The sequence below is a fragment of the Haliaeetus albicilla genome, chromosome 27 (genome assembly GCF_947461875.1).
Source record: "Haliaeetus albicilla chromosome 27, bHalAlb1.1, whole genome shotgun sequence".
In the NCBI taxonomy this organism is placed as follows: domain Eukaryota; kingdom Metazoa; phylum Chordata; class Aves; order Accipitriformes; family Accipitridae; genus Haliaeetus; species Haliaeetus albicilla.
The window spans coordinates 6,081,976-6,103,845 of NC_091509.1; the positions used below are offsets into that span (position 1 = coordinate 6,081,976).

At 39.4% G+C, this 21,870-nt stretch overlaps 1 protein-coding gene across 17 annotated transcripts in view; it reads right to left on the minus strand.

Moving 5' to 3' along the window:
* Positions 1–21,870, minus strand: part of TENM2 (teneurin transmembrane protein 2) — an 848,782-nt gene that overhangs the window by 46,134 nt on the left and 780,778 nt on the right. For all 17 annotated transcript variants that reach the window (XM_069772607.1, XM_069772606.1, XM_069772615.1 and 14 more), the window contains one exon: positions 8,545–8,691. In XM_069772607.1, the coding sequence (XP_069628708.1) occupies positions 8,545–8,691 (147 nt within the window). The remainder of the gene's footprint in view (positions 1–8,544; positions 8,692–21,870) is intronic.

Here is a 21,870-nt window from a genome sequence, read left to right on the forward strand (position 1 = left end):
CAGAACCTGGGCACTGCTGTTTGGTGTCAAAGGCTTGTACACCGCTATACTGTTTGCATTCATAGTTGCATTGCTGCTACTATTTACTTTGTTCCTCTGAAATCTGTGACTCTATGTATGAGAGAGCATTCATTACTGGCAGAATCTATTTGTTCCTAGTCCATGTTTGCCTAATTTGCTATCCAGACGTATTATCACAGAATGGCTGAGGTTGGCAGGGACCTCTGGAGGTCATCCGGTCCAACCCCCCTGCTCCAGCAAGACTACCAAAAGCCAATTGCCCAGGACCATGCCCAGAGAGCTTTTGAATATCTCCGAGGATGGAGACTCCACAGCCTCTCTGGGCAACCTGTGCTCAGTACCTCTCACGACAAAGAAGTGTTTCCCAGCATGTGTTGTGTCTGGGGTTGTTCCCCTCCAGGTGCAGGACCCTGCACTTCATGAGGTTCCTATCAGCCCATTTCTCCAGCCATATTGTACCATTACATATGAAGTAAATCGTTACAGAATCATTCAGTTGCATTAGACTCAGTTGATTAAAACAAGGGCTAGAAAAAATGTAGCTTCTGTAAAAGAAAACTCTGCCATAAGCATGAATTTTAATTAGAATTCAGTACTTTGTTTTTTAATATATATTTCAGAGCTTGTAGTCTTCCAGATTTCCTCAGGCACACTGAATTATTTATATGGTTAATTCAATGACAAAACCCTCACCATTAGCCTCACCAAGATATTGCTGCTTTTCATAGCGTACACATCTGAGTTTAAAGTGGCCAGTTAGCAGCTCTGTGAAACTCTGTATGCTAAAGGGAAGAGACTGTAGAGGGACTTAAGATGGTGCTGAACATCCTCCAACAATTTGAGACCAAAAGAAGTCCTGACTTGGCCTTAACTGAGAAGAAAGAAATAGGAAATTTTGATCTGATTTAAACTGGCAGCACAGTATTAGCTCTCCGTTGCTGTTTGTGGTTCTTCTGAAATCCCAAATCTTTTCAGAAACAAAGCAAGTGACCTGGTATTCCTCTTGAAGACTTCACTTCTGCTAATGGATAGACACATTTCTTGACTTTCTGTGAACTCTTCCACAAGCTTTTTGGCAGACTTAACTATACAGCAAAAAGAAAATTTTCAAGTATTACATGTAAGTAGAATAATCCACTCGTGCACACCATATTTTAAGATGGCCTTATTATTGTGCTCATCTTGAACATCATTACAAGGCCTAAAAAGCTTTCAGTAGAAACAGTGATATATATTACTGCTAATGTATTTAGAACCTCTCATCATCAATTTTCTATAACCACTGAATATATTTCTCATCACGTGCAGGTCACTGGATTCCAGAATTGTGCTACACCTTTCCTTGGAAAGCTGATGCTTGAGCTATTGTGGTTTGGGGTTGTTTTTTTTAACTCCTACATGTAAATCATCTTTAGTTTCCACTCTTCATCAAACACTTGCGGGTTGTGCTTCAGGTTCAATTCATGATGCACGTTAGAATGAGGCAACTTTGACCTGACATCCAGCTGCTTGAGAAAATGCTTTCTGTACCCAGCAGGGGTCAATTTTGTTTCCAACCCCAAATTTCTGAGCACAAGCTCAGCAGAGGGCATCCTTACACTTCACTAGCTTCGGAAGCTGGTGACTTTCGGAGCCTAATTCCTGGAAATTTTTTCTTTTTCCCATAAACATTTCAGACTGATGATTAAAATGGAGGCAGGGGCGGAGGGGGAGGAGGAACGGCAGCTACTACGAACCGTGAGGGTAAAAGGGCCTTTGATCACTCTAAGGGCAAATTAGTTAATTTATCATGATCCGATTTTAATTATGTGTAGTATTAATATACCCAAGGTGAAAGAATTAGAGATGCTCTCTCAGATTATCAGAAGAGTAGGCCTCCTCTCTGCCAACACAGAAATATTTTAATTGAGCTCCAAAACCGCAGAACTGTTTCTACAGACAGGCTATTCCACAGCCCAGTATATCTTATTACCATTAAGTTTTATCTAATTTTTAACCCAAATGTTCATTTTTGTAGCTTGATCTAATTACTGTTAGCTATATTGGCATACATCATCAAAAACAATTCCTCAGAAGTTCCTAGTGCTACCAAGAAAGGAAGTGCTTCTAATCCTGTTCCAGCCCTGTTCCTCAATTAGCCAAACTGGAAAGCCTCTCTGTAAACTGTCAGGATAGCCATTGTACCGCTGGCTTTTATAAGAAACTGTGAGCATGAGTATTTTCAGAACCATAAAGCTAAACCAAAGCCTTCTTTCAGGAAAAGCTGACTTGTAAACCCCAAATTGTGGCAAAGTAGAATAAACCTGACTTCTGTGTAAGCTGGGTGTGCCTCTGAATGCCCCAAACCCTCCCTAATGAGGTTTTAAAGTGGAACATGACACTGGTAAAGAACAGCCCCACTTCCCTCGTCCACTCAGGATCCCTGTGCCGCCCAGAGCTCCAGCAGTCGGGAAAACCCTCGTCCCTAAGAGCACCAGCTGGAAGAAACTCCTGCAGGTGCAGCTCCAGCTATGCCCTGAGCGCTTGGTGGTCCTTCGGAACCTGTGAATACTGGTGGATTATTGATGCTCCAACTTCAAAGCACACATCACTTAGAGCAGAGTTGACCTAGAGGGCTCCCGGATGAAAACAATCTTGAAAAAAATGTTTATTCAGTTCTAGTGTACATATGGATACCTATGCAGCAACTGGTGGCTTCTTAAACTGTGGAATTTGCAGTCACTAAATTTCTTGCTTTTGCTTCTCCATGGGTTATAAGAGCATGTTATTGTAGTAACATCTCCCGTGAGGGACAGCGTTAGGATAAGCTGGCTAATGTGTGTAAAGGCGATTAGAGGCTGACATGAAGTTTTAACAAAATCACATACAAGCACACTCATTAGCTCTTGTCAAACTTACATAATGTCTAGTTTCGATACAGATTTTATACTTGAGCCTACATGACTCACTCTGGCCCCCATCCACAATAGATTTCAACTACTCATTACATTTAATGTTCTAAAACTGACTATTGTACAGGCTCTGAGAAGGTATTTTCTGTGCCAAGAGTATTCTGGGTATTTATATTGAGAACTTCATAAAATCTTTTGTCTGTGCTGAATTAGGGACCCCTGCTGAGGCAATGCTTGTTGAGGCAAGCTAAATTACATGATTTGCTTTTGTGCTGTGAAATACTTGTATTATCTTAAATGTCACGAGCCTGATGCAGTATCAAGCCACAGGATCTGTAATTTTCTAAAAGCAATTTTTTTCTAAATGTTTATTGCAGGAAGACACTTCTCTTTTCTTTCTATTTTCTTTCTGTCTAATTTCAGAGATGAGTTTTCTAAGACAACTCAAATAAACAGCCTTTCAATCAGTCAAGTGCACTGTCCTGACAGTGAACTTCTCTAGAAATGTATTTTTCTCGTGAATTGAAGAGAATTCATACCGGAGCAGATAGCTGGCTTTCTCTCATTCATTATCTTTAATGTATTGTGCCAAACAGAATTACCGCCAACTGTACTTCTTGGTGGGGTTACAGCTATATAGTAACAAACTGAAGGGCAAAAATTGCCTTCTGAGATATGCACAACTCTCTTTGGAAAGCCGAGTGGAAATAAATTAAAATCTATTTTAAAAAGAATATCCCACTTTAAATAACAAAAAGGAATTCCTCATTCTATTTAGTTTAGTATTCTATACTGCTATGGGTTGCTTCCTTTCCTTCCCCACCCAATTTTAGTCCAGATAATTACATTTTGAGGAGAAATATGATCTGTGAAGTGATATAAGCAGTGATTGCATTTAAGTTTGGTTGGTTGTTTTTTTTTTTAATCTGCCTGCATCTGTCCTCTCCATCCTGATCAAATCTGAGACAAAACAATTTAGCAAAATTCTGGGTATTTTCTGTTTTTCCTATCTCTGACATTACATAATTTTAACTGTTTTGTCAATAAAAATTATAAACATGAGTACAGTAATTTTGAACGGATGCAAAAGGTGAGAGAAGAGAGAAAAAATGGAAAAGAAAAGCCTAGAAAGACCAATCCCAGTGGGCAATAAGGGCTCCTGCCAGGGCTGCTTCTGCAGAGGCCAGAGTTTCTTCATAAATATCTCTCCCAAATTATCCCATCGAGTTCAGGACAAAGGCCCCTCAAACATGAGCTCCTGCATCCAACATCTAGTGAAACTATTCTTTAGAAAAGAAATATGATTTTTGCTATGCATTACATTGTCCATTTTACTTGGAGGCACTATAAGGTCTAAGGTGAAATCTAGTTAAACATACACAATTTATGAAGACTGTTCCGAGATACTAAAAACATTTTTTTCAATTTAGGAACAAGCAAATTATTATAAAATATTTATTGTAAAAAGATGGTTATAAATAGCCACTGTAGTGATTTCCTTATGCAATATGTCAAAAGAAATATGAACTTAAAAAGTAATGTAACTTCACCCATTCCTCGAAATAACATTTCTAACCCCTTAATTTCCTAAAATAAATCCACAGTGAATTAAATGGGTTATATATGTCTATTGGGGGGATTATACATTGTAATCACAATTATAGGTCTTAAAATAAAGCTATTTCTAATCCCTCCAAAAGATGCTTAATAACTATTAGGCTACTGAGGGACTGATTAAGGAAAGGGATTAGATTTAAAAGTGGCCACAGTGGGTAAATTACATAATCCAAACATGTTTTGGAAAACAGAAGCATCTTCCAATTTAAAAAGATCTTAAAAGTGAGTCAATGCCCAAACCCCCTTACCTTTCAGTTAGGCTTCCTCTTTAAAGACAAATAAATAAACAAACAGATAAATAAAGGATTTTCAAGTCCTTTCAGCGAAGTAGCCTGTGCACCATAGCAACCCTAAACAGGTTCATAATGAAGACCCAGTTAAGCCCATATCTAGATTTGACAAGTGATGGTAAGGACAAATACAGGTGAATTTCCCAGTGCTACCTCGGATCGTGCACAGCTCTACCTGAACAGCCCTAAGAGGAGAAAACAGCTTTGGACACTCTCTCCTTTCTCTGCTCTGGAATCCCGTTTTACGTGAGTAATACACACTGACATCTCATTTAAAATGAAGATTTGTAAGTCTCAACAAGTCAGGGACACATCTGCCTCTTCTAGGAATAAACCAACTAAAGGACATTAATCTAAAATTGAAAGAAAATATTAAGTATAATCTTTCATTTTCCTCTTTTTGAACTATGGTATAGAGTTTGCATTGTGGCAGATAATAAGACAAAACAGGACAAATGGGAATCCCTTCGGAGTCAGTGGCAATGCACTTCTTGACATCCATGAAATGAAGACTTGGCCCAAGGCCTTTGAATCTGATTGTGAGATACAATTGCAATAAGAATGGCTGAACAGTGAAAGAGCTCCAAAATATGCTAAATCTGTTGCCTCGTGGGGAAGAACGGAAGACAGAAAATGATAGTTCCACTTCAGCGACACACTGAAGCAACTATATTTTAACAACATGAATAGACAGACAGAAAGGAAGGAGGTTCAGCTGTCCAGGTAAAGACCTCATTTAGGCAAAAAAATTGTATTTTTAGCTACACTACTGCCTTTTGAAAGAACAGCTTCCATCTTCAGTACTACTCCAGAACTACTTGCTTATGTTAACAGAGCAATGTTGGTAATGGAGCAGCAAATGAGTTCAACATTTTGTTGCAAATAAACTCAGTTGAGTTTCAAATGAGAAGAGGCCATTTCTTTAACTTCCAATAATCTTGCACTTCACGTGAAACTTGGGGTCCTGGTAACTAGCTGAATCTTTGACATTGATTCCCATAGTACAGTTTTCAGCTTCGTCTAATCAGAAAACTTAATTTTATCTGTTCCTTTATATACACAGTCACAATTACTTAAAGATGCAGCCTGCAGCACAGAGCACACATCCCTTCCTTCCGCTCCATTCCTGCACACTCCTGTGGTCTCCCCTGCATTAGCATTGATAAACATAGAGGTCACAGGATGTGTTCCTGGCCAGATGTGTAGCGAACCAGACACATCAAGAGTAGTACAGCTTAAGGCAAAGGCAGAGCTACACTCTGAGATACTAAGTATTAAGTGATTAACGTTATATTCAGTTGTGAGTTTTGTTGTAGCTCTTGTAACTGACAATTTGACAAACTGATGGGAATGACAATGACTCTGTCCTTACAGCGCATATTGGAAAGGACCCCATGCCATCTCAAAGAAATCTGGAACTCCAGATATAATCAAGCAAAACCAGCAGAAATCACCAAGGCATGACAGAGACCGAAGAGTACTGCAGTGCCACACAGCCTGTGGGTCACTCTCAGCCTGCGCCGTGTACAGAACACAGCACGGCTGAATCAAAGGATTTGTCCGTTCAGTTTTTCAGGTATACCTTCCAAGTATGTGGAGAAACAGCTAGCTGAACAGGTGTTGAACATCACCTAAGCTCCCCTACAGAAAAACTCTGCAGAAATGTAGTAAGGATGAGACTGTTGGAAAGCAGTAATGGTGTCGGATTAAAGTACTGAGCTAAGGGTCAGAAGACAGGAGATTCATTTCTTCATCATAAAATCCCCACGTGAAAATGTGTGGGTCAAATGGTCTTTTCAGGTTGTTTGGACCTTGGAAAAGGCATAGATTTTTAAACTCTCTACACTCCCACAAGAAGCAATAAGCAGTAACCTCTCTAGCCTCTGGAAAAAAAAAAAAACGAGTTCAACCTGCAAGCGTTGAGAACTTCTGAAGAGTTCTCCCCTTATCTTTCTAGCCTTCAGCTAGACCAAACACTTTTCGTTCAGGTGCAACTATGGTAAACCAGAAACCATGCACCTTGTACAGTAATGCTGGTTAATATTATATGTCTGTTGTATGGCTTATTTATTCTATGTATTCTTTGACTTCTATGAACTACTATTTGCTTCCATGAACTCAGTTTTAGAATTCTGCAATTTTAAATTGGAATGAACAGCTGAATGGTCTCACTGGTCATTTTTTCCTCCTGTTTGCCTATCTGTTTTACAAGTGCAGAATATTATCTTGGATAGGTAAGTAAACATCTTATTCCAGTATTTCTAATAATGTTTTCCAAACTCATTCCTTGTTTTGAGGAAAATCTGATGATACATCCGTTTTCAAATTTTCCTTTATAATCTTCAAAGCCTGTAAAAATTGCAAACCTAAGCAGTTCACCTTTTAGTGTCTTACACTGCATATTAACACAAGTTTAGTGGGTTTTGTTGTATAGTTAAATGCCAACTAATGTAATTTGGCAGCTAGATTTTGCTCTTTACAGTTCAGTAACAGCTATAAAGCAGGTTCCAGTTTTCTGAAATTGAATCAGCTCTAGCACTTTTAAAATATTTCTGTAAGCACTGATCACATCTGAAACCAAGGAACTAACAGAGGATTTACAAATTAAAACTAGCAGATTATATTCAGATGTGGTTAATATCTTGTAATCAAAACCAAATATACCTGTTCCTCAGTTTGAGACTTACAAACAATTTCTGCACCCTGAAATCTTTTATAAAATTAAAACACTCATCTCAATGACAATTTTACCCTAGAAGCAGCCATTCAAATAAGCCAAGTGTTTCTCTGCAGTTTTAGGAAATACTGTAAAACATTTATTAATCAGCAAAACCCAGATGTGCTCTTTAGATCAATTATTGGCCAAAGAAAAGCAAAGGAGTCTTAAGGAAGAAAGCTGTGTCTGATGTTTGATTTTTAACGAAGACCAGAAGCACATGAAAAGGAATCTTCGTGACTTACTAAAGACATTGTAATGAAAGGAATAAGAAAGCTACTTCAAATGAAGGAGATGGATTAAGCAATCTCGTTCAGATGGCACAACTCAGAACTGCTTTCAGCCCACCATAGGCTAATACACCATGGAAGGCTCTACAAAACGAGAGAAACTAAAGCCATCTTTGAGGGTAAACACAAAACACAAATGCTATATTTCATAAGGATATGCCTTATAAAAGAGCAGGAAAATTGAACGGGGATGTCAAAGCCTTACCGTATATGGCTGTTCAGCGCACCTCACTCAGCCCTTTAAAATCCGGCACGTGAACTGTGCAATATGACAGCAAGCTACAACCACTTACACAGGTTGTGGACATGAGAACATGACGTGGGCCTCTAGCACAGAGCTGAAAAAACATTGCTAAATATCCTGCTCTGTCAGCTGCTATGCGTGTGCACACGGGCACAGTAAGTTGTTTTGCAGCTCACGTGTGCCAAGCGCCCACGGGAAAACGTTCTGGTCTGCTGGACCATGCTCCCCGCCGTGGGCTTCGGTGGGATGCGGGGTGGGACCGAGCGTGCCGCCCGCTCCCGACCCAGGCGTCGTGGGTCACTGCGGCTCTCCCCAAGGCCACAGCTCGCTCAGTCTCCTCCGTTTCAACACAAAAGCACCACCACCACTTGGCAACAATGACAGCCGAAGTCTTCCCAAGCTGACGTGACTCGGGAAGGCGGCGTGTATAACGGTCTGTTCTATAGGGACCGGGAATTGAAAGACTTGTGCTCACCTCCCTCGTTATCCTTGTTATCGGCACAGGCGGTTTCCATGGCAACGTTGCATCCAGGCCCCCTCCAGCCGCTCTGGCAGACACACTGCCAGCTGTTCTGACCCAGCGTGCATCTCCCGTTGCCATTGCACAAATCAGGGCAGCCATCTGGTCGAAGAAATGGAGAAGGTAAGTACAAGACGCACTCGTTCGCACAGCCGCTCAGACTTCTGACAATATTACTGTGCAGACAAAAAAGCTCGTTTCTGCTGGCGGGACAAACGCTTTCCTGGCCCAGAGCCACCGCCCTGGGCTGGAGAAGCAGTGTAAGGAAAGGGGATACCTCAGAGAAATGGGGATTGAACTCAGGCCAAAAGGCAGGAGGAGTCCTACCGGCAGCCGTCATACATGTTTTAAGAACCCTGTAAAGGCTCGGACTTTGAGTTGATAGAAATTACAGTTTGCTGACAGAAGATCACAGCCTCTTCTTTCTCCCACCATATGTGTGTGTGCGTACACATATACAAGGGAGAATGTTGTCTTCAACAAGCGTGTCAATGTTCAGAGTGCCTTTTATATTGTGCATTGCATAATTCTCCAGAGCTTCTCTAAACACAAAGTTTAAATAAATAGTTTTGAAAATATTTTCCTTCTTTAACAGTCATTTTAAAAGATGTACTCATTTAATACTAAGTTTACTTATATTATAACATAACATTTTGTGCTTTCTGAAAGACACGTTAGAAGAGCTATGCCACAAAAGATGTACGTTTTGAATTGACTATGGGTATGATGTGACTTATTGTATAGCAAGAGCTGAATTAGGAACAAAAATATTAATTAGCTAAGGTGCTTACATGTTCTAACAAAATGTCCATAGGTAATAGAATACCTCGACTGCTTTTTCCTGAAACTAAATGAGTCTCAGGAGGCACTACTGTATCTTTCTGAATATTCATTATGAAAAAGGGTAAGAAAACCAAATTTCAGCCTTGGTATATACAATCAAATCCATCAACACCCAATCCACACAAGCATGCGTATTTGTCTGTGGAGGTGATGATAGAAGATTTGAGTGTCCTGCAGCAGACCTCTCATAGCATCTTTTCATTAGTCTGGGCAGCACGAGAAGGCTGTGTTGCCATACTGACAACAGATGTTGGATCCCAATCATTCACAAGCTCTCTCATTTGGGTTGGAAATACAGTCTAATCCTGCCATCTCTACAACCACCAGAGAACATGGCATAATTAATTTTGTTGCTGTTGGTCTTGGGCAGAAAATTTAATCTCAAAACAGCTCACAAAGCTTCGCACTCTCTCATTTTCCCCTCCACCAGCAGCGACGGGTCACTGCCGGCATGGAGATCTGCAAGGACCTCCTGCAGCCTCTCAGGTCTCACCGACTAGCTGGGTTAGTCCTTTGCATTTGCCACTGTGACCCCAAGCTGTGACTATTAATTAATAGTACTCCACTCCTTTCCCCAGGCATTTTAAGAGCACCAAGGAACTAATGGGCACCCTACCAGAGTGTGGATACTCTTTTCACCAGCTGTGAGTGAGGAAGGCGGCAGTGGGAAATATCCTGAAAGCAAATAAAGATGTTTTCTTTGAGCAGCACCACTCAGATGTGCAGCACTGGAGAAAGACTAAGATGACAGTGTGTTACCTTTGTGCCCCTTGGCCTCTGCAGGTTACCGGGAATAGGAGCAACTGTCAAACTAGCACAGCTTTCCTGCCAGTGCTGAAAGGTTGAGTAGCCTTCCAGAAATCACTAATTTACACTGCCTGTGTGTTTCTAGAAACCTGTTCAGAAAGCCACAGCTCTGAGTTCACGTCTCTTCCTACTCCTCCCAGCTGCCTTTGCTGGAGCCAAGTGATGTTAGAGAGAAGCTCCTCTGGCCCCATGCTGGTTTTCTCACTGCTGCAGGAGTTTCTCATGCAGGAAAGTGGGCTGCCTTGTATCCCTGGTACTCACGCAACTGGTATCACAATATGTAAGCATTCACTTTTACTTTTCCTCGTTGGGCTGTTACCTGATACTTTCATAGTCCTATTAAAATTTAATTAATCACTAAGTAGTCCACAGCCATGTTAATTTTCAATGTAATTCCAAAAGTTTACTTTACTTTTTTTTTTTTTTTTAAATGAATGCTAGTCCTGTAGAAGGTGCTGGACTGAAACCTCTGAGACCTCAGCTGTCCCACAGAAAAGGTTCTTTATAGATAACAGCAATCAAAGTTGCTGTGCATCATCCTACCAAGGTGCCTAACCTGCATCATTTCTAGCAGTGGCACAATAGCTTGGTCTCCATCAAAGCTCTGCGGTGTGAGACACCAGACCCCTGTGAACAGAGCCAAGACCATTCAGTTCATTTTACACAGAAAGCTATCAGCAGATAGAGACAAGTCCTAGAAGTTTTATTTCAATGCTGTTGTGTATTAAAAAGAGACAGTGCCCCTTTCTCTTAAATGTAAGGTTATTTTGGCATTACATATCTTAGCCATAAAAAATTGCACTTACTTTTGCAGCACAGGTAATACGTTTTCAAGGCATTTATTTTATCTTTTTCATCAGGTTGTTTGAATGACTAAAATGATAATGTTTGAAGGGAGGCATCATACTGAAGGACAAATTATTTGTTTTAAATGAAAAACAAACAGTAATTGTGAATATATACACACAATTGGCTTTATACTGAGGCACTGAAGAGAATTAAATCACTGAAGCAGTTTGCTTTGCAGCATATGAGCAAGATGAAAACATGAACAGTAGGGAGCTAGCAAAATCTCTGAAAAGTTTTACGTGCAGCTGGGGATTAATGGACATGACTTTGTGTTTAGCTTAAAAAGAGAAGCAAGCATCACTGGTATAGACATGATGTTGCTAGGAAAACACCTGTTGCTACCTCTATACAGTTTATTTAACCGTGGCCTTCCAAAAACAGACTTTGTGTTTCAATAACATAAATATCAGAAGGAAGGGGAAAAAACAGCAGTAGACTACAATAAGACCCAAGTACTTGGACAATAATGTCTTCCTTAAAAGATCTATTAAAGTAATGATGTATTAATTTTCAAAACAGCTTTAAGTAGTGGACAACTATTTAGATATTTTGCATGGTTACGTGTGTTTCTGTACATGCGTGTGTGCATATATGCATTTCTGTTTATGCCTGTCTTTATTCAAGCAAACATTTACATAGCATTATAGTCTGTTAGACCAAACTTCTAACAGCCTGTTGACTAGCTAGACAACAGAGCTCCATTGTCATCTATTAACAAGTTTTCCTCTAAAAAAGTTTATATTTAGACAGTGCCCTGAATATCTCTTTTTAAAGACTACACTGTCTTCAAATCTTCCTACACTGCATGCGCATAATGACAAGTACAGATGAACATCCTCTGCGCACAGAGCGTTTGCACGTGGCTAATGGGCCTTGGTGCCCTTCAATGGGTTTTGACAGTGGACAAGGTCGCAAAATGCCTAACCGAGGAGCCCTCAGAGTCTCAGCAAATGCTGCTCAGTGCTCACAGCTGGACATATGATCTTTGCTGGAAACGCACACTGTGCAAAGCATATCCTAACACTAAGTGCTTTGTTAAAGCTTGCTTTCATTCTGCAGCCCTAGCTCACACTGAGCAGTGTATTACCTCCTGGCTGTCTTACGAATTCACTCGCAGAGTAAAGTAGTCAAGGAGAGAGCAAGGTAGTCAACATCTAACCTTAAGAAGTAATCTGCCATGGTATGAAGCTCTCAGTCACAGCACAGAAGAGGGCCCTTCATGCTAAGCAGACAGGTTGCTATTCCTGGTGTGCAGAGAAATGCTACTCATCTTTTCTATTACAGTATGCTTAATGGAAAATGTCAAAAAGCTAGGTTAAAAAAGAAGAAAGTGCTTGTTTAAAGTGCTAGATTGACAACCTATTTATTTACAGAACAGGCAGAGTACGGGCAACAGCATTTCAAGTGTCTTACACTTTTCTAGCAATGTCTCAGCACAGGTTGCTGCTGCTGCTAGAGGTGAAACACTAATGCAGCCTCCCTTCTTTTTCAGTCTCCAACTTGCCTGTGGGACTGGTAACTGGGAGCTTTAATACAGCTACATATGCATTTACAATTAAAACACAAAGAAAGATTTCAATACTTTTTGCAATGTAGTGTCAGGAATCTGTGACTGGCATTGTGAGGGCTCATCAGAGTCAGAGAAGGTTTAAAAATCGAAATACTAAAATTCATTCCTCTCTATACCACAGACAGACAAAATGCCCAGCACTCATGTAAAGTGAAAGCTGGAAGGCAGCAGTAAAGAAAAAGGAGAAAATAAAGGCATTCTATCTCTGGATCTAACAGCAAATGATGTAAACTGGTGTTTTGTATATATGAGATCCCCAAACACTTTTTAGCATTCTCACTGAACAGAACAATCTCTATAATCTTGCAGTTCTGGAACACTAGGGCTAGTGTTTAATGCCTGAATTTATTTCCTCTCTTAGTTTTCTCTTCCAACTACCCAACTAAACTGGAGTAACAGGACAAATTCATTAAATGGATTTAATTGTATTTCTTGCTTCTCTTTGTTCAAACAGGCTGTTACATTCTTACCTTGCTCATAGTTTAAAAGCCCATTTCTTGGCAAGTTAATATCATACCACATCTGCAGTGGTAAGTAGCACAAGAATGCTGACTCTCATGGATCACAATAAGGGCTTGAAGACAACCCTGAAACTCTACAATTTGGTAAGCAAAGATTCAGCAAATTTATCTGTTTCAGTGCACGGGGACACTTGCCCCCTATATACGTACATTGTTTCTCATACGTGAAAGCCCTTCACTTACTTACATTTCCTCAGCTTATCCATTCCAATGCACAAATGATGACAGTACATTAAAATGAAAGGAACTCTGGTGATACATAGTACAAATGAATATTCAATAGCAACATGAGAAGACTGTGGCTTAAGAAAAAAAAAGTGTGGTATATTTGCCCTAAAATAGTTGAGTTCCTTCTTCTAGGAATGAATTAGATTTCTGTCTCTTGATGGTGCCTATTACCAAGAAGAAGAGGATCTACCATGGATGCTAATTAAATAGCATAATCAGAAGAACAGGGCACTATTTAACAAAACACTATGAGAAATGAGAACATGTCAATATGATGAAGAGTATTTAGTCAACTACTACTATATATATATACAGTTATTACGTTCATCTTATTTCACGTTATTAATATTCATGGAGAAAAGGGATCAAAAAGGTTTGAGACCTTTGGTTAGACACAATAGGAAAAGCAAGTTCCCGTCTGAAAGCCCTTACAATCCAAAAGACAAAATGAGCTTAAAATAATAGATTTTGTTATTTGTTTGTAAAGGTCCACATTGCCACAGTCCATGATGGGGCCTAGAAAATGCTATAACAATACAAATTAAAGTGTTTTTCACAATAACAACAGAAAAATAAATAGTGAGTCTAGAAAACAACAAACATTGCTGTTACAGAGGTCATTGTGAGCAAAATTAAGTCTACTGCTTCCTCAAGGCCTATGTAAGCTTTTTCTGTAATCTATTTCTGCAGCTTCATATTTTCAAAACTTACAAGAGATTTATGAAAAGCTGAATTTAACAAGAAAGTCTGCAGAAACATTATGAATAGTAAACAAAATCAATATAGACAGTGCTTGTTTCTAAGAAAGTGATAGTGCCAGATATATTTATGAGAGAATACTCATAGGTTTCATCTACAATGAAATTATTCTGAGACTAAACTGTAATGATTAATACATTTTTGAACTCAGCAAATTAATTTCCAGTGTCTAGGCAGTACATCAAAAATTCCAGTTCAATTTTGGGTAAATTCTGCACAGAGTTGCTTTTCATTCCACTGATACTCACAAACTCCAAGTGTACAAAGACACATGTACCCAGCTACCCAGGCATACATAGATTTTTTCTTTGCATAAACTACTATAAAACTCCAAAGCAAGCATTTTAAGTAAATCAGAATATAAAGACACACTGTCCAATTAATTTGTGGTTCCAGTGTAGACCTTCATAATCATCAGAACTCCCACTTACGGTGGGGCCAATCATTCTGAAAAGAAGGAAGGGAAAGGGCAGTCAGGGAAAGAGAAGTTAGAGAGATCTTGTTCTTTTTACAGTTTTCAAACTTTGAAGGAATAGGTAGCCTCTTAGTATAATTAAAGGAAAAAGAGGAATAGGAGAGATGGCAGAAAAAAAGTAAAATCTCCCTAGGTGATATCTTGTAACCACTTAGAGAAGCAGACAATGTTTTTAGCCTCTACTCTGTTTCTACATGGAAAACTAGATGTAATTTAAAGGTTACATTTTCTGTGTTCTTCTGATCCAAAACTGTCTGTCAGCCATGTATCCTCCAAACCCCTCCAAACAATGTCTTCAAGCAGATAGAATGGGTTCCCAGCACCTCCCTCCATTTAGTGCACATGTAGCGCAGCTATAGTCCGGAATATACGATCTCCTGTTTATATTTCCGCCTAACCTCATTTTACACAGCCTTATCCAAAGCCCGCTGGCAGTCCGTGGAGTCTTTTCTTTCACTTGAATTGACATTGGACCAGGTGGTCCTATGGGTGAAGATGCCCTGCAGTAAAGAGTATGTTGTACAGTACAGTGTTTTCTCGCTCACAGGATACACATGTGTTTCAAGGGGAACATTTAAATTACATTTAAATCCTCCTCTTCTCATTACAGCTGTTAACTACAGAACTGCAGCAAATAAAAGTATTCTGGGATATGAAGGTACCTACAGAATATAGAGAAATGACATAAAAGCAGTAATGATAATAGCCTGTTTAATTTGGATTTTAGAGGATAATCACTGTTTTCATATTTTCTGTTCATCCCTTCAGTGAGTTGCTGGTGTGCCTATGGCTATCTAGCAAATAATGAATGAGGTACATAGAACGAGGTACCTAGCAACATTGAAAATAAAATTATGCTTTTTATTTGCTATTGTTATTTTTTAATCCTTCAATTGCAAAGCCTGCAGGGCTTAGTTAAAGCCAAAGAAAGGGCATACAAATAAAAAGGACACATAGTACTATGGTAGGCACACGCAAGTTATTTTCTACAGAGTAATATTTCAACTAAAATAAACCCAAATCCCAAACATGTAACTAAATATATGCCAATGCAGTACAGTATTGGTTGAGTGAGAGGTAAGGCCCCTTTGGGTGAGTTTGGACAGTTCCAGAACAGGCTGGAGAGCCATGCAGAAGCACTAGCTCAGGTCTTCGAAGGAGGATATTCACACAGAGTGACAAATTGTTAAGAATTAACCCAGCCTTTCATTGTAATAAAAGGCCCAGTTTCACTGCTCCTGTAGCACAGCAGTGCTGCTTGCGTTTCCAGAGAGTGCTCACACAGAGCCGGAGCTTCTCTGTGGTGCTGAAGCATTTGTCACCAAGATGCTCTGACTGGCTTCCTTGCTGCTTTTTTTTTCCTTTTTATTTTTTAGAGAAAACATTTCTTTTTAAATTACCCAATAGCCTAAGTATTTCTTTAAGCTATTTATCAAACAAAGGAATGTATGGAATAAATAACTGTTTGTAGATGGGTAGGGGGAGACAAACACACGCCTGAGTTAAAACTCAAGAATGGGCCAGCTGCAATTTTATTTATTCAACAGGCTGAAGAAAATGGAAAGGCCGAGAAGTAAGTTTTAAGAATCCTGAATCCCTCCACCCTAGTACCTTCTGTGCAGGCAGATAATTATGAATGTTAAGTAAGGTTCCTTAAATTGCCTGGGATATGTGTGTCATAGAATTTAGAAGAAAATTCTGGTATCTACTACATATCTATGCAATTTCTGTCTTTCACACGTAAAGGCGGGAATTCAGAGAACATCCAGCTTTCCAAACAACATAGGAAAATGTGAGAAAAACATGTGTGTGACTGTTTAGAAGAAGATAATTAAACCTCACACAAAGGTGAACTGTTGGTATTAACAAGGAAGTCTCAAGAAAAGTCTCATATCTTTCTGAAAAAAACCCCTGCAAAAAAGATACAGACACAAAAACCAACCAACCAACCAACCAACCAACCAAACCACCCCCTGCCAAAACCAGAGGAAAGCTCATGTTGCAATATAGGTCACAAAAATTTGAGATTGAAAAAACCCCCATGGGTGTGAGAGCATCACGCCTTGTTAACAAAGGATTGTTCCCAGCAGTACAGTCCATTTTATCCAACTTCATTTTAAGCGACTCAAGCAGATGGGCTCCCATTACTTTCATCAGGGGAGACACCCTCGAGGTCTCCCTCTTGTGCACAACCAAGAGTTCTCTAACTGTCACCAGCTTTTGGTGTGACCCCCCTTCAAGCTGCTAACAGCTGGGCAGGGAAAAGAGGGCGGCAGTTTGTGCTACACTGTCCTGAGACTTGAGGAAACCAAACAGATCAATAATCACAAAATCCTTGTCTGCTCAGAAGCTTGTGCAAACACAAAGAGCTTCAGCTGAGCCCAAGAATTTGAGCTATTCATAGATATAAAAGACAGTTTCAAGAAGGAAGGGAGACTGCATTGATGGGAAGTTTAGTCGTAAGACTGGTAAGTTTCTGCAATGCTACAAGTCCCAGTGCTCTGCTGTAGGCAGGAGGCCACATCCAGTCCTGCAAATGTGGGATATCCACAATATCCCGCCACCACACAGCCCCCACATCACCCACTGACTGCAGGCGGGGGTAAGGGATGGTACGAGGGCAGCGTGCTGTCTGCGTGCCCCGATACTGCTAACCATAACGTGCAGATGCATCGCAACCTGCACAGAAACCAAATCTCTGCCCGGTGGCTTTATCAATGATCAGGTGACGATAGTTTGGGATGTGCACCAGCATAAGCAAAGCAGTCACATGAGATATATGGACATAAGTAAAGACACTGCTGCAGCTCAAAAGCTACAGCATAGCTGCGTAGTTTCTGCTATAGGCTAAGCAGATTATTTGCTGAGATTTTGAGCAAGAGCTAAAATTCAACCCTAGCAGCACATTCAGGTTACACAGTGTATTCTCTTCAAGCAAGACTCATATTCAACTCATATTCATATACCCAATAAAAAAATACATAAAAGATGCAGTAAAATTTGTATTTAAGATAGCTGGTTCTTTCAAATTAATCTTACTGTAACAAAATCCATTTAGAATATAATTCCGGGTGAAATTGCATTCATAAAACCAGTACCACAACCATAATCTTTTATTGTATTAATGTTTCTGATATCGGATACAAGGACTGGCATTATCCTTTGTAATATTTAATATCGTTTCTGAGAAAGAACCTTCTCAAGTTGGATTTATCTCTAAAATAATGTCTATATAACTAGTTTAGTGGCAGTGTAATGATAAAGTGACCTATCAGATAGGATGTGTAAATTCAGTCAATTGAAGAGTAACAAGCAAAACATTGACCTCATATTTAAAAGAATATATAACCCAATTACAATGTAATAACTAAAATCCCTACATTAATCACAGTGTTATGGCAGGCAGTTTCAGTCATTCGTTCATAAAAATTAGGATTCACACAGTAATTGCTACTCAACCTCCTTGCACACAATGCAATTTGCTTTTTTATTATTTGAAATATGTGGCAGTCATAGCTTTTAAAAAATGTGCATTTGAACTTTTTGAATAAATGTTTTGGTAAAGTGTTGGTATACTTTTAGATGTACTTATTAACTACAAAGCTTCAAGAATCTGATATACAGTGATGCACAGAATTGTGTCACATTTCCATACTCCTTACCCATTCTACCCTCTTCGTGTCATAGAGAGAGACAAAGAGGAAAAAATACGACATAAATCTTATGTTAAGTGATATCTGTATCTGGCAAAAGGATATTTGATATCATGCTGTTAAATCCCAGACATTAAAAGTCAAAAGCTCAGTTTCATTTGGCTAACTGAAATTTATCAAATTCAACATAAATGACCTAATTTTTCCTTGTTTCAGGCGGAAAACAATCCAAAGCCCTAATTTTACTATTGTTAACAGCTAAGACAATGTATGAACTCAGAATCATACCCGACTTACTGAAGTACCTGGAGTATTCTATTCTAACTTTGGAGAAAAGCATGAAGTCATGTGGTTTTAAAGGTTTTTCTAGTTTCATGTTCCTTTATGCAATTTTGACACAGAGCCCAGATAACAAAGGATGCTGCTACTCCATCCCGCACTCCCAGGCAGACTACGCTTGCTGGTGGAGATGGTGTGGTGCCATGCTTATCCAAAGTTGAACCCAATTTAATGATGCTGTGAATGCAGCCTGCGTAAAATTAGAGGTAAGCCCTTCCTTCACCTGCTCAGATCTGAACTTCTAAAATCCCTGTATACATCAAGATGCCATAAAGGTAGGCCTTAATTTCAAATATTTATGATCTAAGACCCTGCTGATATAAAAAGTACAAGATCAGGCTTGGAAAGGGCAGAATCGCTTATTGCTACCAAGGCTTTGTCTGGTGGTACAGAGTCCTCCCAGACCTCTCATTTGATTGAAAACCCTCCAGTGAGGCAGATGTACTTTTTCTCTATGAGTGCTCCGAGGGGTCAGCAGAGGAGACTACATTGTCACTGGCTAGCTTTTCTTAAGACACAAATGCCACCCAGCACTTAGTCTACTTTAAAGGAAAATCACAATCCCTAGCTTTACTGCTCAGAAAATATTTTTCAGCAACATTATTTGTTGCAACAAAGTTGCAGTGCAGAGGCAGAGAAGGTAAACACCAAGCCAAGTTAAATCAGACATTTTCTGGTAAGCTCAGTGTGTAGGTACATAGATTAAAATAATTCTTTAGGATTTACGTAGGCCTAAAACTATTCTACAAACACGATATTTGTAATTAAGCGTGAAATGCTGTCCTCTGCTGTGCTCACACATTTACACGTGAATCTAGGTTTCTAAATCAGATTTGGTAACAAAATTGTTTCTAGCATTCTGCAAACGATGGCCTAACACACAATGATCATAAGGCAAGCTTTCGAGCTCCGGTCTCTGCAGAAGCAAGACACAGACAGAAAGAGGGAGAACAACACCGCCACCGACAGGTATGCTGTGCCGAACACGAAAGCCGACACTACAGACAAGGCCTTGGCATTAGCCCTGTTAAACACAAGGTATATTGCAAATATGGAAAAGTTTATCTGTGTGAGAAAACTGACACGCTGTAATGTAAAATTAACTGTTAAATCTGAAGTGGCTAGACTTCTTGGGATCACATCCCTCTCCACTGACCAGACTGACTCTTCATCCTTCTCAGTTCTATCAGCTGAGAGCTGGGACACAAGCTGGTCCACATTGGCAAAACTCAGCCATATTCAACAGAACTACATGAATTTCAATCAGCTACTGTACAGCTTCAAGGTTCATGGTAGTTTGCTGTACCTGGGCCCTTTATATAATGGTTAAAATTAACATAGTGGTTGTTCAGAAAAACATGGGGTTTCGCTGGTTTCTATGCGTTAACTGGCTACCAAGCATGGTGAAACCCCTTGGTTTATAAACTGCTGCTGGTGGCTTTACAGCCCTTCCTGACTCCTGAAAGGGTCATGGATAACTAACGCTTCTCCTGTCTGAAAAGCGATCAATCACTTGGAAACGGAGAGTTCCTTTCATCAGACTGGCATGAGCCTAACCATTCCACAAAGAGGCAATCCTTGGATGTATCCATTCTGCCAAATACCACTAGCATCAGGCTTTCCATTTCCAAACATTTTTATAAAGTCCTACTAAAACTAAACTAACATTCTAGACCTAATGCAATTTGGGATTTTCGGGGAAGACACTCACAGTTCTCAGTTCAGTCATTAACTTCAGAATACTTTTATTCACTTCACAAATCCTCTACATAAGGCATACAGGAGGAATGAATTCCTTCACTGTATAAATAAGAACTCACATCTATCTATCTATCTATGTATAAAAATAAATGGAATAACATATTATCCACTTTTTCTCCAAATACAAATTGCATTTCTTTGACCATAACTCCTTTAATATACAAATAGCTTTACAGAGCAGAGGAGTTTAAGTCAACCAAACTGCTCTAGTAAGCTAAGCCAGCATTTACAGCGACCAAACAGAACTGGTTCCCTTATGCCAGTACTACTTAACAGTAGTTGGCACCAGTATTTCTAACCCTGTTTGAATGCAGGGACGGGAGGGAACGGGATGTGTGCACACACACATGCATACACAAGCAGGGCACTGTAGTGAGAACAAGCAGATATTATATACTACTTACGTTGCTCAATAGGCTATAGAAGATGCTTAGCTAGGGCACTGAGTGGTGAGTAACAGCCTATCCAATGTACAATAAAGAGGGCTGTAGGAAGTCTGCCTTAAAAACTATGGGCCTGAGTCTAATATCTGACCCCATATCTAACCCTGCTTTGAGGAAGAGGTTGGACTAGATGACCTCCTGACATTCCTTCCAAACTGAATTATCTATGATCCCTCCAGTTTTAGAGCTTTATAATTCATAATTCTCAGAGCAGGGAATCCCAGTTTTCTCAGGCATTATTAAAATATAATTACTTGCTATTCATCAGATATTAATGCCTGCACAGAATTTATAATTTAGCAATTAACTTTCAGGTATGCAAATGCAGATCCTGTATAAGTGTGCAGGGTTATCTCTAGCAGAAGAATAAATATGAGCCTTAACATAAGTACACATTTTCCTCCATTACTGTGTAACAGATTAGTATGCTCTACAAGCATCTATCCCTTAAATTTGGTACAGAACTTTGGAATCCCTTCAGGATGAAAAGTACTATATGGACAGGTATAATATTTTGCAGCTGGTCTTCTTAAAGTATTAAATACATGGATTCCAATAAATGGTTGCAGACTGTATAGTTACAGACTACAGAGTCCAAACATTTCAGCTGTCCCAACGGAAAATCAAAAGAAAGCACTGAAGAAAAAAAAGAAGCTTTTAAGAACCATTGTGGGACAGTTTGGAATGAAAAAAGCCTGGATAACATACACTAAATGCTTCTTGTACCCCTTCTGGCTTGCAGTAATCCTAAACCTTCATGACAGTAAAATATGATCAGAAGTGACAAAAAAAATTGATATTTGAATATTAAAATACATATATCTCATGTGTTTGTTAAAGCTAGAATTTATGGAGCTTAAATATGTACAAATGTAAAGGATGAAATAATGCCCACGACATAGGAGCAGTATTCTGCCACATAGGCAAAATATGTAAAACAAATTAAAATACATAAACAATGCATTCTGAGTTATGTGAGTATTTGTGTATGCTGAGCTGTTTGGCAGATGTAGAATAGAAGATGAATATTTCA